This window comes from Stegostoma tigrinum, chromosome 31, assembly GCF_030684315.1.
Source record: "Stegostoma tigrinum isolate sSteTig4 chromosome 31, sSteTig4.hap1, whole genome shotgun sequence".
Lineage (NCBI taxonomy): Eukaryota > Metazoa > Chordata > Chondrichthyes > Orectolobiformes > Stegostomatidae > Stegostoma > Stegostoma tigrinum.
This window is the reverse complement of record NC_081384.1, coordinates 11,000,342-11,017,946: the sequence shown is the minus strand read 5'-3', so window position 1 is coordinate 11,017,946 and position 17,605 is coordinate 11,000,342. Positions and strand designations below refer to the sequence as shown.

The 17,605-nt window shown below is 46.0% G+C and overlaps 1 protein-coding gene across 1 annotated transcript in view; it reads right to left on the bottom strand.

The window, feature by feature from the left end:
* Positions 1–4,800, bottom strand: part of top2a (DNA topoisomerase II alpha) — a 62,656-nt gene extending 57,856 nt beyond the window's left edge. Inside the window, exon 1 of the mRNA XM_048560677.2 lies at positions 4,618–4,800. Within this exon, the coding sequence (XP_048416634.1) occupies positions 4,618–4,650 (33 nt within the window). The 5' untranslated portion in view covers positions 4,651–4,800. The remainder of the gene's footprint in view (positions 1–4,617) is intronic.
* Between the last annotated feature and the right edge of the window lie 12,805 nt (positions 4,801–17,605).

The window sequence follows — 17,605 nt, the reverse complement described above, 5'->3', positions numbered from 1 at the left end:
GTGGGAAGGTAGGTAACCCTATCGTTATTGCAGGAGGGAAGAGACGAGTTGAGGGCGCAAGTGTGGGTGATGGGTCCCACCCAGTTGAGGGCCCTGTCAACAATGGCGCTGAGGAATCCTCGGTTGAGGGAGAAAGTGGACATTTCGGAGGCTCCATTGTTGAAATTAGCCTCATCTGAACATATTGGATGGAGACGGAGGATCTGAGAGAATGGGATGGAGTCTTTACAGGAAACTGGATGCGAGGATGTACAATCCAAGTAACTGTGGAAGTCAAGAAAATAAAGTGTGAAGCTGGATGAACACAGCAGGCCAAGCAGCATCTCAGGAGCACAAAAGCTGACATTTTGGGCCTAGACCCTTCATCAGAGAGGGGGATGGGGTGAGGGTTCTGGAATAAACAGGGAGAGAGGGGGAGGCGGACTGAAGATGGAGGGAAAAGAAGATAGGTGGAGAGGAGAATATAGGTGGGGAGGTAGGGAGGGGATAGGTCAGTCCAGGGAAGACGGACAGGTCAAGGAGGTGGGATGAGGTTAGGAGGGAGGAAATGGAGGTGCGGCTTGGGGTGGGAGGAAGGGATGGGTGAGAGGAAGAACAGGTTAGGGAGGCAGAGACAGGCTGGGCTGATTGTGTGGTGCAGTGGTGGGAGGGGACGAACTGGGCTGGTTTGGGGATGCGGTCGGGGAAGGGGAGATTTTGAAGCTGGTGAAGTCCACATTGATACCATTGGGCTGCAGGGTTCCCAAGCGGAATATGAGTTGCTGTTCCTGCAACCTTCAGGTGACATCAGTGTGGCACTGCAGGAGGCCCATGATGGACATGTCATCTAAAGAATGGGAGGGGCAGTTGAAATGGTTCGTGACTGGGAGGTGTAGTTGTTTATTGCGAACCGAGCGGAGGTGTTCTGCAAAGCGGTCCCCAAGCCTCCTCTTGGTTTCCCCAATGTAGAGGAGGCCACTCCGGGTACAATGGATACAGTATACCACATTGGCAGATGTGCAGGTGAACCTCTGCTTAATATGGAAAGTCATCTTGGGGCCTGGGATAGGGGTGAGGGAGGAGGTGTGGGGGCAAGTGTAGCACTTCCTGCAGTTGCAGGGGAAGGTGCTGGGTGTGGTGGGGTTGGAGGGCAGTGCGGAGCGAACAAGGGTGTCACGGATATCTCTCCGGATAGCAGACAAGGGTGGGGATGGAAAAATGTCTTGAGTGGTGGGGTCGGATTGTAGATGGTGGAAGTGTCGGAGGATGATGCGTTGTATCCGAAGGTTGGTGAGGTGGTGTGTGAGAACGAGGGGGATCCTCTGGGGGTGGTTGTGGTGGGGGCGGGGTGTGAGGGATGTGTTGCGGGAAATGCAGGAGATGCGGTCGAGGGCGTTCTTGACCACTGTGGGGGGAAAGTTGCGGTCCTTGAAGAACTTGGACGTCTGGGATGTGTGGGAGTGGAATGCCTCATCGTGGGAGCAGATGCGGCGGAGGAATTGGGAATAGGGGATGGAATTTTTGCAGGAGGGTGGGTGGGAGGAGGTATATTCTAGGTAGCTGTGGGAGTCAGTGGGCTTGAAATGGACATCAGTTACTAGCTGGTTGCCTGAGATGGAGTCTGAGAGGTCCAGGAAGGTGAGGGATGTGTTGGAGACGGCCCAGGAGAACTTGAGGTTGGGGTGGAAGGTGTTGGTGAAGTGGATGAACTGTTTGAACTCCTCTGGGGAGCAAGAGGCGTCGTCGATACAGTCATCAGTGTAACGGAGGAAGAGGTGGGGTTTGGGGCCTGTGTAGGTGCGAAAGAGGGACTGTTCTTGCTGTGGGAGTTGGTGGGCTTGAAATGGCCTCCTGCAAAAATTCCATCCCCTATTCCCAATTCCTCCGCCTCATCTGCTCCCACGATGAGGCATTCCACTCCCGCACATCCCAGACGTCCAAGTTCTTCAAGGACCGCAAGTTTCCCCCCACAGTGGTCGAGAACGCCCTTGACCGCGTCTCCCGCATTTCCCGCAACACATCCCTCACACCCCGCCCCCGCCACAACCGCCCAAAGATCCCCCTCGTTCTCACACACCACCTCACCAACCTCCAGATACAACGCATCATCCTCCGACACTTGCGCCATCTACAATCCGACTCCACCACCCAAGACATTTTTCCATCCCCACCCTTGTCTGCTTTCCAGAGAGCCCACTCTCTCCGTGACTCCCTTGTTCGCTCCACACTGCCCTCCAACCCCACCACACCCGGCACCTTCCCCTGCAACCGCAGGAAGTGCTATACTTGCCCCCATACCTCCTCCCTCACCCCTATCCCAGGCCCCAAGATGACTTTCCATATTAAGCAGAGGTTCACCTGCCCATCTGCCAATGTGGTATACTGTATCCATTGTACCCGGTGTGGCCTCCTCTACATTGGGGAAACCAAGAGGAGGCTTGGGGACCGCTTTGCAGAACACCTCCGCTCGGTTCACAATAAACAACTGCACCTCCCAGTCGCGAACCATTTCAACTCCCCCTTCCATTCTTTAGATGGCATGTCCATCATGGGCCTCCTGCAGTGCCATACTGATGTCACCTGAAGGTTGCAGGAACAGCAACTCATATTCTGCTTGGGAACCCTGCAGCCCAATGGTATCAATGTGGATTTCACCAGCTTCAAAATCTCCCCTTCCCCGACCGCATCCCCAAACCAGCCCAGTTCGTCCCCTCCCCCCACTGCATCACACAACCAGCCCAGCTCATCCCCTCCCCCACTGCATCCCAAAACCAGCCCAGCCTGTCTCTGCCTCCCTAACCTGTTCTTCCTCTCACCCATCCCGTCCTCCCACCCCAAGCTGCACCTCCATTTCCTACCTACTAACCTCATCCCACCTCCTTGACCTGTCCGTCTTCCCTGGACTGACCTATCCCCTCCCTACCTCCCCACCTATACTCTCCTCTCCACCTATCTTCTTTTCTCTCCATCTTCAGTCCGCCTCCCCCTCTCTCCCTATTTATTCCAGAACCCTCTCCCGATCCCCCTCTCTGATGAAGGGTCTAGGCCCGAAACATCAGCTTTTGTTCTCCTGAGATGCTGCTTGGCCTGCTGTGTTCATCCAGCTTCACACTTTATTATCTTGGATTCTCCAGCATCTGCAGTTCCCACTATCTCTAACTGTGGAAGTCAGTGGGTTTACAGTGCGCGCTGTTGGCATTAATTCAATCCACATACTAGCTGTACAGTTCTAAAGAAGCCCACCCCACACCCCCCCCCACAAACTCATGTTTCATCCTGAGCAAAATATATAACAAATTGATATATGGCAATGGTTAACAGATCATACACTGTATGGGAAAGTTGTAAGCCATTTGTCAAAATAACCATCACTTAGAGCCAAAATACTTCAATATTGCTGGACAATGTAATTTTGGGCAATTAGTGACAATTAAACTTGTAAAAGGCAGGGGGGGTCACTAAACAGTAATTCCAAAGTGCTTTAATGCCATGCAAATGGATTTTCATCTTAAATGCTACCACAGGTGATGTGATCTATAACTATCGTAATGTTTTCTATTATACAACTCCCTTCACATACAAATTAAACTTTCAAAGATCAATATAAATTTATTAACCTGTGAGGAACCTTCCATACCCCGGTGGACAGTATACAAATATCCACACGTCAGTATGCTTTACTGAAACCCAAGGTATAGCAATACAGTTCTGTCAAAATATTCTGTCTACTTCTCTGGACTTTTGACACAAACACTCTCAATCCCAGATATTACCAATTGTTGCGTACCTAGATTCCTCTCTGACTGGTAGAAACCCTCCTGTTGCAATGAAAACCCCAGCAAAAATATTATTCTCTTCCATAATGAGAAGAGAATCAGGTTCAGAGATGCACAAGGCAATCACTTCACAATTTCAGCACATCATGTACTGTGCAGGTCATGTTGACAATCAGGTAAGACAGCTCTTCACATCTCCAGACCTGGGTCGTGGCAAAATCCGAGACAGGCCATTTAGAAGGGATTTTAAAAAGTTTACCAACACCAATCCAAATAAAAAAAACTTTCAAGTTGAGCACTCCTACGATGCACCCCGTTCAACTTTCTCTGCACTAAACTAGAAGACATTGCTCCAGAAAAAAAACACTGGTTTCAACTTTCCTTTCCGGTATGTTTCTTCTCCAAAAAAAACTCTGGTTAATCGTCCTCAGCAACCGGTTTCAATGCTTTTGCTTCCTGATCTGTTTTGCCAGTTAAAACAACGGCCGACATCTTCAACAAGGGTCAGGGGGTTGGGGTTGGGGGAGGGGGAGTGCAAGAACGCAAAGCCTTTGCCGATATTGATTTTCCTTTCTTAAAAAAATTCAAAAACAATTGCTCTCTCGATCTCTTCCCTCGAGGTAATAGTTACATTTAGATTTTGTGCATATAAAACTGCATACTGTGAAAACAATCCCGCATTTGAACCCCACCAACACCTCGAAAACAGTAATTTTTGTGCATTTAAAAACCAAATCAGCCATTTTCATCAGGGGCTTTGCACATCATCCGATTTTACTACTTTTAAAAATCCGACTTTAATTGGGCAGACAGGACGGACTTGAAGCGAGGTTTGGAGGGAAAGGTTAAAGCCTTTACTCACTCTCAAGGGACTCGATGCAAGATCGGACGCCATGGTCTCGAACGGGAGTATCAATCGCGGCTAAAAGCGAAGAGAAAAAGAATATTATTTTCTCTGTGTGTGTTTGTGTGAGTGTTTCTGATCGGACGATCCTGAGGAAAACTCTCCAAGGCACCGATCGCACTCAAACTAACGCTCGCTGCTCGCGCCTGATCACTCAATGAAATACAAATCCCACCAATCGCATTTCAGCCCGCCAAAGGGTCTGCCAATCCAAGTGCCCCTGGCTCGGGTATTTGAATCTGATAGGGTGTCTCGTCAGCGGATGTAGTATCGTCGTATCGCAGTGGCGTTTGGGGGTTGTAGTTCCCTCGGTCACCATATTTGGTAACAGCATTAATCTGTGGAATAGGTCACTGGACTGGAAATGTTAACTCTGCTTCTGTCTGGATAAATGCTGAGCTTCTCCAGCAGTTTGTTTCTGATTTTATTTCATATTTCACAATTTTTGAAAATACAAGTTCTGAAGGAGGGTCACTGGACTTGAATTGTTACCACAGTTTCTCTGTCGTTACAGATGGTGCCAGACCTGTTGAGTTTCTGAAGCAATTTCTGTTCTTATTTAGCACCATCTTTGGTGTTAAGTGCACAAAAACAGAACTGGTTGTTTTGAAGGGTCACCAGACTTGAAATGATGACCCTGTTTTCTCTCCATAGGTGTTGCTAGACCTGCTGAGTTTCTCCAGCACTTGTGTACTTCACATCTACATCATCTACATTTCTTTGTTGAAAGAACTGCAGATGCTGGAGGGCTGAATTACACTAAAAAATATATTGCTGGAGAAACACAGCAGGTTTAGCAGTGTCTGAGGAGTCAAAAGAGAGTTTTGGAGTTGTACCATCATAAAAGCCATACAGCATGGAAACTGACTCTTTGGTTCAGGTCATCCATGCCAACTGGATCCATTTCCCTCTATGCCCTTCCTATTCATATATTCATCCAGATGCCTTTTAAATGTTGTAATTGCACCAACTTCTACCACTTCCTCTGGCAGTTTATTCAATACATGCACCACCCTCTGTGTGAAAAAAGTTGCCCATTAGTTCCCTTTCAAATCTTTCCCAAATCACATTAAACCTCTGCCCTTGAGTTTTGGACTGCCCCATCCCATCGAAAAGGCCCTGTCTATTTATCCTATCCATGCCCTTCATAATTTTATAAACCGCTACAAGGTTACTCCTCGGCCTCTGAGACTTAAGCCATTTAAGTATAAAAGACAACTGATGTTGAAAATGTATTTTAAAGTTTAATTCTCACCAGGGTTGTCACAGAATTATATTCTGGCCCATTATATTTAAAAGGGATATGGTGGCTCTCCATTTCAGCAAAATATACCCGATTCTTTTGTCCATCATGATTTTATAAACCTCTATAAGGTCACACTTCGGGCTCTGGGAGTTAATGTTTCAAGCCCAGCAACCAGTTCTGAAGAAGGGTTATTGGACTTGAACTATTAACTCTTCTTTCTTTCCACAGATTACAGTTTTTTTGTTTTATTTTATAAGACCATCCTTGGTATTGCTGCTGCTCAGTGATGGAGGTCCAGTTTAAATTCAGTGGGCAGTAACTCTTGCCTCGGAGTTGCACAGCTGAATTTTATCTTGAGAAAAAGTTGGTGAAGTGTCAGCTCCAGGGAGTTACATGGAGTGCCCAGACCCCTGGCTGATCTCTAATACATCTCCCTGATTGAATTACGACTGAACTCCACACCATTTGCAGTAGACCTGAGGACTGTCTGTGGCCTACTTCCAGTACTACAGTGATATGAAATTCTTGACTGCTGCACGCGATGAACTAATCATGTCACAACCCAGGACTGAGGTCAGATGCTGCCCTTGACTGACTGGTGATTCTATCAGGTTGACAACTGGCCTCCTTGACCGAGGACTACTTACCTTTGACTTTAAGCCATGGCTATTTGGCTGAAGCTCATGCAGTATGTTTGCATATTAGCTGCTATCGCATGCTGTAAGTGTGCCATTGTCATAACAATTCCATGCAGCAATGTGTCTGTCCCTTGACGAATAAATACTGACAACCATTACAAGATAACTGTATTTGGGTCAGTGTTAAAAGAAAATGCAAGACAGACCTGCTGTGAGTGTGTAAGTTTAAATGCAAAGCACAAATAGAATAAGGCAAAGATGCTATGAGCATGCAAGTCAGCATGAAGTGGTGCTTAGAAACCAAGCAAAGAGTCCTGAGGTGAATGCTGTTCAGTGCATGAGATGGGTACCTGTCTCTGTGGCAAAGTGACTTGGCAGCAGAGTGACAATTCAAGGTGTTTCTGTGCTCCAAAGTGCAGCACTGAGGTGGCTAACTATATTCTAAGTGAATCAAAGATCTGCCATGATGATGCAGAAAGGCTGTTGAGTGCTGACACCAACCTCTATGGATGGCTAGCCACTTCATTTTTTCTCAATGTGAGTTTTTTTTTTGCTCTTGTCATATTTTCCCAAGAGACCTACCATTAGATCATCATTTTAGTTTCATATCCCATTTCAGGATTCATGTGTTAAACACTTATGTAAGAACCTTGTCTTTCTACTTTCCTTGTTGGAGAATTGTGGACTGAAATGAGACCGAGCTGTTATCTCCAGCCTCCTCCAGCATGTGCTGAGGATAATGTCACTGAAAGTATAGATGCTTCCTACAGAAGGCTGTCCGCCAGTTTAATAACAACACAGATGCTGGAGCAGACGGTGTCCCTGCTGAGGTATTGAAGACTGAAAGCAAAGAGCTCCTGCTGCAAATACATGCCCTTCTCTACCTTATCTGGAAGGAGGAGAGAATCCCAGGTACACTCTGAGATGTCACAGTTGTCGGCATTTTCAAAAAAGGCAACAAGCCCAATTGTGGTAATTACTGGGGAATGTCCCTGCTGTTGACCATTGGAAAAGTCATCACCAAGATCCTCCTCAACAGTCTCCTCCCTGTGGCTGAGGCACTCCTCCCAGAAATGCAGTGTGGCTTTTGGCCATGGAGGGGCGTATTGGCCATCTGCTGCAGGAGAAATGCAGAGAAAAGAACTTACCTCTGTACACAACCTTCTTCGATCTTACAAAGACCTTTGACACCATCAATCGGGAAGCATTATGGAGTATGCATTGATTGCACTGTGAAATTTGTCACATGATGACAAATTGTGGGAATGACAAATAGCTCCACTATCACCCATTCCCTGTTTGAACCAGTGTCAAGCAAGGTTATGTCATTGCCCCAACACTGTTCTTGTTCTACCTTTCTGCAATGCTTTATCTCACTGCCAAAAAGCTTTCCGATGGAATGGAAGTAACTTACAGAACCAGCGGGAAATTATTCAATCTCCAACGCTTTCAAACCAAAACCAAACTCACCCCAACCAGTGGCACTGAGCTGCAGTATGCGATTGATGCTTGTGTATGTGCAAATTCAGAGGACGTACTCCAGGCCATCTTAAGAACCTTTACAGAGGCATACAAGAGCATGCATCTCACGCTGAACATTCATTGGAGGAATGTCCTCCACCAACCTGCCTCAGCATTGAGGAGAGAACCCTGATCATCAAGGTCCACATGGAGGCATTGAGGAAAGTTGACTACTTCTGATTCCGCAGGTGTGTTCTGTTGGCCAAAGCAGCTATTGTTGAAGTGATCTAGCGTGGCATCTAGTGTGCTAGCACAGCCTTTAGCAGCCTGAGGAAAATGGTGTTTGAGGACAACAACATCAGATCTGACACCTTGTTAATGGTTTACAGAGCTTTGGTGGTTAGAACATAGAACATAGAACATAGAACAGTACAGCACAGAACAGGCCCTTCAGCCCACAATGTTGTGCCGACCATTGATCCTCATGGATGCACCCTCAAATTTCTGTGACCATATGCATGTCCAGCAGTCTCTTAAATGACCCCAATGGCCTTGCTTCCACAACTGCTGCTGGCAACGCATTCCATGCTCTCACAATGTTGGTATGGTTCCTGGCATTCTAAATGGCTCTGAGATATGGACTATCTACAGCAGCTGGAACAGTGCCATTAATGCTGCCCGTGCAAGACCCATGAATTTGCTGGGATGAAAGAAGCACCAACGCCAGCGACCTCAACCAGATGAGCATCCCCAGCATCAAGGCAATGACCAACCTTGATCAGCTGTGAGGAGCTGGGTACCTCATCTGTCTGACTGGTACGAGACTCCCCAGGCAGGTGTTCTACTCCCAGGTCCAAAATGTCAGGCAAGTCCCAGGTAGACAGAGGAAGTGTTTTAGTAAGACCCTCAAGGTCTCTCTGGAAAACTGCAGCATTCCCACAGGCACCTGGGAATCACTGGCCCAAGACCATCCAAACTGGACGAGGAGCATCCAGGAAGGCGTCGAGCACCTCAAAACTTGCTGTCAGGAGAAAGCAAAAGCCCGGCAAAAACAGCGTAAAGGAGCGCACTGCCACATCAGAGCACAACCAACCCCTTCCTGCGACCACCTTCTGCCCCAAGTATAACAGAGCCTGTGAAGCCGCAACGGTCTACACAGCCACTGCGGACTTACCCTGAGAGTGGAAAAGAGTCATTCTCATCTGCAAGGGACTGCCAATGATGAAGGTGGCATCCTACAGCTTGTACTGCCATGAACAGGTGATGTGACAACCACGTCCATGCTTGTGCAGTGACCATGTTGGGTTTTGTATAATTCCTTCACTTAAAGACAAAGTGAATCTTTCAATATTGACATCTCAACCAAAATAGATTATCTGGTTATTACTGCGCTGCAGTTTGCGGGACCTTGTGTGCAAAAATTGTATATTTTGTTGAGGTCGGTTGGCTCGCTGAGCTGGTTTGTTGTCCCGCAGATGTTTCATCACCCTGCTGGGTAGCATCATCAGTGCAGCCTCCGATGAAGCATTGGTGTGTTTTCTCACCTGGTTTTTAAAACTCTGGAGTCTGTTGAGCTGAATTGCCTCACGTCTGGTTTTCCTTCATAGTGGAGTATATATGGGGCTGGGTTCCATGTGTTTATTGATGACTTTCTTCATGGAGTACCAGAGTTCTAGGAATTCCCATGCCTATCTCTGCTTAACTTGTCCCAGGATTTTGGTGTTGTCCAAATTACTCGGACAATTGGTGGTTCTCCTTATCCATGTGAATTGAGATGAGTGAGTACTGGTCGTGTCTTTTTGTAGTCAGTTTGTGTTCATGTACTCTTGTTGTTTCCTTCCTGTTTGTCCGATGTAGTGTTTCTTGCAGACTCTGCAGGGGATCTTATAGGTGACATTGGTCCTGTCTATGGCGGGGAGTGGGTCTTTAGTTCAGGTGAGCAGTTGTCATAGGGGTGATGCGGACTTGTGTGCCACTTTGATGCCCAGCGGTCGTAGGAGTCCTGTGGTTAGTTCCGATGTGTTCCTGATGTAGGGTAGTGTGATGAGTGTGTCGGGGCGTGTAGTAAATTCCTGATGTTGTTCGTGTAGGCATCTTCTGACCCAGTTTTTTGGATATCCATTATCCTTGAAAACCTGGAAGAGGTATTCTTCTTCCTCTTAGCGTAGCTGTTTGTTGCTGCAGTGTGTTGTTGCCCATTCAAATAGTGTTCACAAGCAGCTTCGTTTGTATGTTTCAGGATGGTTACTGTTGAAGTTCGGTACCTGGTCCGTGTGTGTGGCTTTTTGGTGTATTTTTATTTGCAGTTCCCCATTTGTCTTGCGCTCTACCATGACGTCCAGGAATGGGAGCTATTTGTTCTTCTCCTCCTCTCAGGTGAATTTTATTCCAGTGAGGGTGTTGTTTATAAGTTTGTGTGTCTCCTCTAGTTTGGTCTGTTTAATGATGACAACGGTTTTGTCCACATAGCGTATCCATAGTTTTGTTTGGATTAGCGGAAGGGCTGGTGTCTTGCTCTTGTTCCAATAGTTCTGTCATTGTTCCCCTTGCTCATGGTATGCCTATTGAGGTGAATAGGGAAGTGACATCGAACGATATCTTGGTCTCCTTGTCATCTATCCTTATGTCTTTGATGGAGTTGAGGAATTTTTGGGCTGAGTGGATTGAATGGGGTGATTTGTTGATGAGGTGCCTGAGTCCCCTTTGTACTTCCTTGGCTAATCTGTATGACAGAGTGCCTGGTAGGGAGACTATGGTTCTATGGGGTACTTCTGGCTTGTGTACTTTCGGGAGGCCGTTGAATCGGGGTGTGTTGGTTCCTTCGGATTTCGTTCTTAAGAAGTCTGCTATGTTGATCTGTCCAGTTTGTATAAGTCTTTTTAGCGTATGGAGGATTTTGTTGCCTAGCTGCAGTGTCAGGTCAGTTTGTACTGGCCAGTATGTGTTTTCGTCAGCGAGCAGTGCCAGTGCTTTGGAGATGTCGCCCCTTTTATTCAATATCACTGTCATGCGCCCTTTATCTGTGGGTCGTATTGTGATGTTCTTGTCCTTCTTCAGTCCTTCCAGGGATTGTCTTTCCAATGTGTTGAGGGTGTTGAGTTCGCTCCTTCTGGTTAGTGTCGGGATTACTGTCTCTCTTATCGCCAATCACACTGATTAGCCAAGGAAGTAGATTCCAAATTAGATTCCCTACAGTGTGGAAACAGGCCCTTCAACCCAACAAGTCCATACTGCCCCTTGAAGCATCCCACCCAGATCCATCCCCCAATAATTCACACACCCCTGAATACTACGGGCAATTTAACATAGCCGATCCACCTAGCCTGCACATCTTTGGACTGTGGGAGGAAACCGGAGCACCCAGAGGAAACCCATGCAGACGCGGGGAGAATGTGCAAACTCCACACAGACAGTTACCCAAGGCTGGAATTGAACCCGGGTCCCTGGTGCTGTCAGGCTGCACTGCTAACCACTGAGCCACGGTGCCTCCCTAAAGTACAAAGGAGATTCAGGCACCTAGTAAAACAGATTAACCCACTCAGCCCAAAAATATCTCAACTCCATCAAAGACATAAGGATAGATGATGAGGAGACCATGATGTCGTTCGATTTCACTGCCCTATTCACATCAATAGAGATGCCACTAGCAAGGGAAGCAATGACAGAACTACTGGAACAACAGCAAGACCCCAGTGAAACCATCTCCACAGAAAACATGCTCAAACTATTGGACTTATGCCTCACCACCCACTTCACTGTCACTGGCCAAACATATGAACAAATCAAAGGGACACCCATGGAATCACCAATTTCCTCATAGCAGAGGCGGTGATGCAAAGACTAGAAAAGACAGCTGTTCCGCAAATCAAATGAAAACTATGGATACGCTATGTGGATGACACCTTTGTCATCACTAAATGGACCAAACTAGAGGAGACACACAAACTTATAAACAACACCCTCACTGGAATAAAATTCACCTGAGAGGAGGAGAAGAACAAGCAGCTCCCATTCCTGGACGTCATGGTAGAGCGCAAGACAAATGGGGAACTGCAAATGAAAGTACACCAAAAAGCCACACACACGGACCAGGTACCGAACTTCAACAGTAACCGTCCTGACACATACAAACGAAGCTGCTTGTGAACACTATTTGAATGGGCAACAACACACTGCAGCAACAAACAGCTACGCTAAGAGGAAGAAGAATACCTCTTCCAGGTTTTCAAGGATAATGGATATCCAAAAAACTGGGTCAGAAGATGCCTACACGAACAACATCAGGAATTTACTACACGCCCTGACACACTCATCACACTACCCTACATCAGGAACACATCGGAACTAACCACAGGACTCCTACGACCGCTGGGCATCAAAGTGGCACACAAGTCCGCATCACCCCTATGACAACTGCTCACCTGAACTAAAGACCCACTCCCCGCCATAGACAGGACCAATGTCACCTATAAGATCCCCTGCAGAGTCTGCAAGAAACACTACATCGGACAAACAGGAAGGAAACAACAAGAGTACATGAACACAAACTGACTACAAAAAGACACGACCAGTACTCACTCATCTCAATTCACATGGATAAGGAGAACCACCAATTTGACTGGGACAAAGGCAAAATCCTGGGACAGGCCAAGCAGAGACAGGCATGGGAATTCCAAGAAGCCTGGTATTCCACAAAGACAGCCATCAATAAACACATAGAACTCAACACCATATACACTCCTCTACGAAGCAAAACCGGAAGTGAGGCAATCCAGCTCAACGGACTCCAAAGTTTAAAAACCAGGCAGGAAAACACACCAACGCTTCATCTGAGGCTGCACTGATGATGTTATCCAGCGGGGTAAAGAAACATCTGCAAGCCAACCAACCTCAACACCCACAACCCGAGCTGTATATTTTGTGTCCTACATTGCAACAGAAACTATCCTGCAAAAGTACTTTACTTGTTCTAATGTTCTTTGGTAGCTCCCAAAATTATGTAAAAGCATGATACAAATGAAAATTTTACTTCTCATACTGTAGCTGTACAGTAGGTGGCACAGGTTGCTTGTGAATCATCATTTAAATCCAATACTGACAATTTTTATCTCACAGTAATTTCAGAATCAGAAACCATTGACTTACTGACAAGTTCTGATCAATCTAGCTGTCAGGCAGACCTCAGTCCTGGCAACTCAAGGTCAATGGGGACAATACAAAGGAGAACACTGTTTGTTAAGACTGACATTAATGAGGAACACATTATGAATTGCTGGATCACCATTTTATTGCAGAACACAGTTTAGGTGACTGAAAATATAGCACACTTCCTGCGAAGTTACATTCATATTGTTGGGCAATGAATACTGATGAAAATGGTCTAAAATCATCCGTGGAATGTGGATGTCACTGGCTAGCCCAATATTTATCGTTTATCCCAAATACATAACAGTCAACCACATTGCTGTAGGGCTGGAGTCACATGGAGGCCCGACCATGTAGGGACAGCAGTTTCCTTCCTTGAAGGACAGTAGTGAGCCAGTTGGGATTTTATGACAATTGACAGTAGTTACGTGGTCACTCTTAAAATAGCTTCTTACCCTAATTCTTTCATTTAATCCAAATTTTGCCATGTACCATTCAAACCCATGCTCCTCAGAACATTTGCCTGGGACTCTGAATAACTCGACCAGTGGAGCTGCCACTGCCTGTCCTAATTTTTCAACTACACATTCCATTAACAAATTGATTTGAAATTTTCCAACTGTAAAGTCAGACATGGAAAAATAAACTTCAGGAAATAAAAATATATCTTTATTGACAAGTTTTATTTCACCGTTTTTTTTTCTAATTGCAGGCTATGGTTGTTGCTGGCATAGAAAAGATGGGCCAAACAGCCTCTTGTGCCATGATTCTTTCTATGTTTCTATTTTCTGCCCATTCATAGACACCTTCAAGGAGGATGTCTTCTCAACAACCACATGGTTTGCTAGGCCATTTCAGAGGACAGCTACACTATTGCCGTTCTAGAGTTTTCTAATGGCTAGTAAGCAAATCAGCTTTGCTGTGGGACATCTCTGAACCTATTGGGTATTGTATCAATCTGATGGTTTCATGCATTGTTACTTGGTTTTTGTTTAACTTACAACTTAACTTCAATCGCTCTTCTGTCATGGGATTGCAACTCCTGCCTTTAGATCGTTCATACAGGCCACAAGATTACTAAACCAGTGACAGAAACACTAAACTACCATTTCTATTGAGCTTTTGATGTCTTTAACTTTAAGTATCAAGACACATTGGTTTCCTTCTAACATCATGAATGATGATGTTTTGAAGTGGGGAAGGGGTGAAAAGCAGTGACAATTTCAAGTGAAATGTGGAGAAATGTGTTTTCAGTTCAGGCAATGGTGCTCAGCATGTCCATTACTCAGGGAGTCTGGGCTACTCTGGCAATATGCAATAATGGATAATGACAGTAAAGGTTCCAAATTTTTCCATCACAGGCTGACCAGGGATTCCTTTCATTCCTAATGCCAGCCATGAAGTAAAGGATGTATTTGCAAGTTGTTTGATAGACCATCTCTCGGCGACTTTGTGAACATACTTTGCTTGGCCATCAAGTCCTACAGTGGTGTTCCAATACAGGTCTTATGAAACTTCATACATGTCCAGACTTGACTTTGAGGTTACTTTTAAACAGCATGACAATGAGGCTGTACAGCAGCACACTCTGCACATGTTCCACCTTTCACGCAGAGTAATAACACATGAGGTAATGGTAAAAATACAACTTATCTTACATATGTAATAAACCTTACCTCTGTGGACTGTGAAGCCACAACTTCTGTCCTAGAGATATGAACGTTACCACTATGCCACAGGATCACCTATGGAGTCCAGTATTAGGACAGAAATGTACAAAGAACTAATGGGCCTATTCATTGTCATTATCTAAGGTGCATGTTTCTGTTGGAACTTTAAGATTTGTTGGTGTGGAAACAGGCCCTATGGCCCAATAAGTCTACACCACCCTGCAGAGCGCCCCACCTACACATCCCTGAACACAATGGGCAATTTAACATGGCCAATCTACCTCACCTGCGTGTCTTTGGGCTGTGGGAGGAAACTGGAGCACCCAGAGGAAACACGTGCAGACACAAGGAGAATGAGCAAACATCACACAGCCAGTTGCCTGAGGGTGGAATTAGACCCAGACACCTGGTGCTGTGAGGCAGCATTGCTAAACACTGAGCCACCGTGCCATCCTGTTGTGTGTTTTAATTAACACCAAAGGAGCCTCAAAGGCTTTTGGTCCCAGCACATTCAGTCTTAGGCTTTTAAACATTGTATTCTGAGATATGTATAGATTGTCCCAATTATATAGTTATTGTATTTCTTTCAAATCTCTCTTCACCCGTGTTTGAAGATTTTTGGCTATTTCCCAATGCTTAGAGAAAATTGATTCACTGTCAGCAGCTGTACGGTAGCAATTTCTTTTGAATGCAAACTCAATTAAAGTGCAATCATTTTAGCTGCTGCCACTGGAACTCTCAGTTTGGTAGAAGGTCAGAAATTCTATTATTGTTGCGCAAAGGCAGCCAAGGTAGCTTGTCGGGAAATATAGTAAGTCTTTTTCTGAATATGAAGGAAGAATGAAGCTAGCGTGTAAGAGTTGAACTGCGTGCACTTCAAGACTGAAGGACAAACAGACGAATGCTCAATGCTCAATTACAAGATATTCCACAGATTCATAAAATGATTACAGTACAAAATGAGGCCATTCAGCCTATCATTTTGGCGCTGGTCCTCAGAAGGAGCGATTTACCTATTGCCATTGCCGTTCCCTTTCATCGTAGCACTGCACCTTCTTCCTTTTCAGAAAATAATCCGACTCCCTCTTAAATGAACTGCACCTCTCAGCCAATGGAATCCACATCCCAACCACTCGCTGTGGGAAGAACGTGTTCCACATGATCCAATTGCTTCTTCTGCCAATTACCTTAAATCGGTGTCCTCTTAACGGCCTCTTAGGGCGGCACGGTGGCTCAGTGGTTAGCACTGCAGCCCCATAGCGCCAGAGACCCAGGTTCGATTCCAGCCTCGGGTAACTGTCTGTGTGGAGTTTGCACATCCTCCCTGTGTCTGCGTGGGTTTCCTCCGAGTGCTCTGGTTTCCTCCCACAGTCCAAAGATGTGCAGGCTAGGTGGATTGGCCATGCTAAACTGCCCGTAGTGTTCAGGGGTGTGTGGATTGTAGGGGATGGGTCTGGGTGGGATGCTTCAAGGGACGGTGTGGACTTGTTGGGCCGAAGGGCCTGTTTCCACACTGAAGGGAATCTAATCTTGATAAAAGGAGGATATAAATCCTATTATGATAGAATTGTTTCAGTCTGAAAAGACTGGGCTGGATGCTTTTTCCCTTAAGCTGCTGTAAGTTGCATGTGCGTCATATTTTGTATATTAACTGGACTGACAACCAATTTATTTTTACTAACACCAAGAGGTATGACTTACAGCATGCTAAGTTGTTTTCTATTAATTTGTGGATTGTGTGTGCCACTAGTTGGCCAGCATTTCTTACCCATCCTGAGTTGCCCTTGAGAATGTGTGTTGCCTTCTTGAACTGCTGCATTCCTCCTGCTGTGGGTTGACCCGCAATGCTATTAGGGTGGGAATTCCAGGATTTTGACCAAGCGACGGTGAAGAATTGGTAATATATTTACAAGTCAGTATAGCGAGTGACTTGGAGGCTACCTTGGAGGTGATGGTGTTCCCATATGTCAGATGCCCATTTCCTTCTAGATGGAAGTGGCTGTGGTTTTGGAAGGATCTTTAGTGAATTTCTGGAGTGCATCTCGTATGTAGTACACATTGTTGCTACTGATTATCAGTGGTGGAGGAAGTGGATGTTTATGGGTGTAGTGCCAATCAAGCAGGCTGGTTTGTCCAGGATGGTGTCAAGCTTCTTGAGTGTTGCTGGGGCTGCACTCATCCAGGCAGATGGGGAGTACTCTATCACACTCCTGACTTGTGCCTTGTAGATGGTGGATAGTCTTTGGCAAGTCAGGTGGTGAGTTATTCACCACAGCTTCTGGCCTGCTCTTATAGCCATTGTATTTATGTGGTGAGTTCAGTTGAGTTTCTGGTCAATGGTAACCCACAGGATGTTGATAGTAGGGGATTCAGTGATTGTGACGCTATTGAATGTCAAGGGGCGATGGCTAGGTTGTCTCTTATTAGTGATGGTCATGGCCTGGCACTCGTGTGGCATGAATGTCACTTGCCTCTTGTAAACCCAAGCCTGGATATTGTCCAAATCTCTTGTTGCATTTGAGAATGGAAATATTGAGGATCAATATTAATGTGCTGCCTGAAGTGTTACACCCCTTGCATTAATGACATAGAGGAGAAAATGCTCAACTTGCAATATTTTAACAGACTTACATTAGCAGGAACAGACCACATAGCGCCAACAAAGTAGTAGGAAATGCAGACGCAGCAGAAATTCGTTGCAGTCCTGGCAATTTGCTGCTTATGGAGCAGAACCCCTGATGTGTGAGTGGGGACTGTAGCTTCATGTAGGCAGCTTCGCGGTGGAT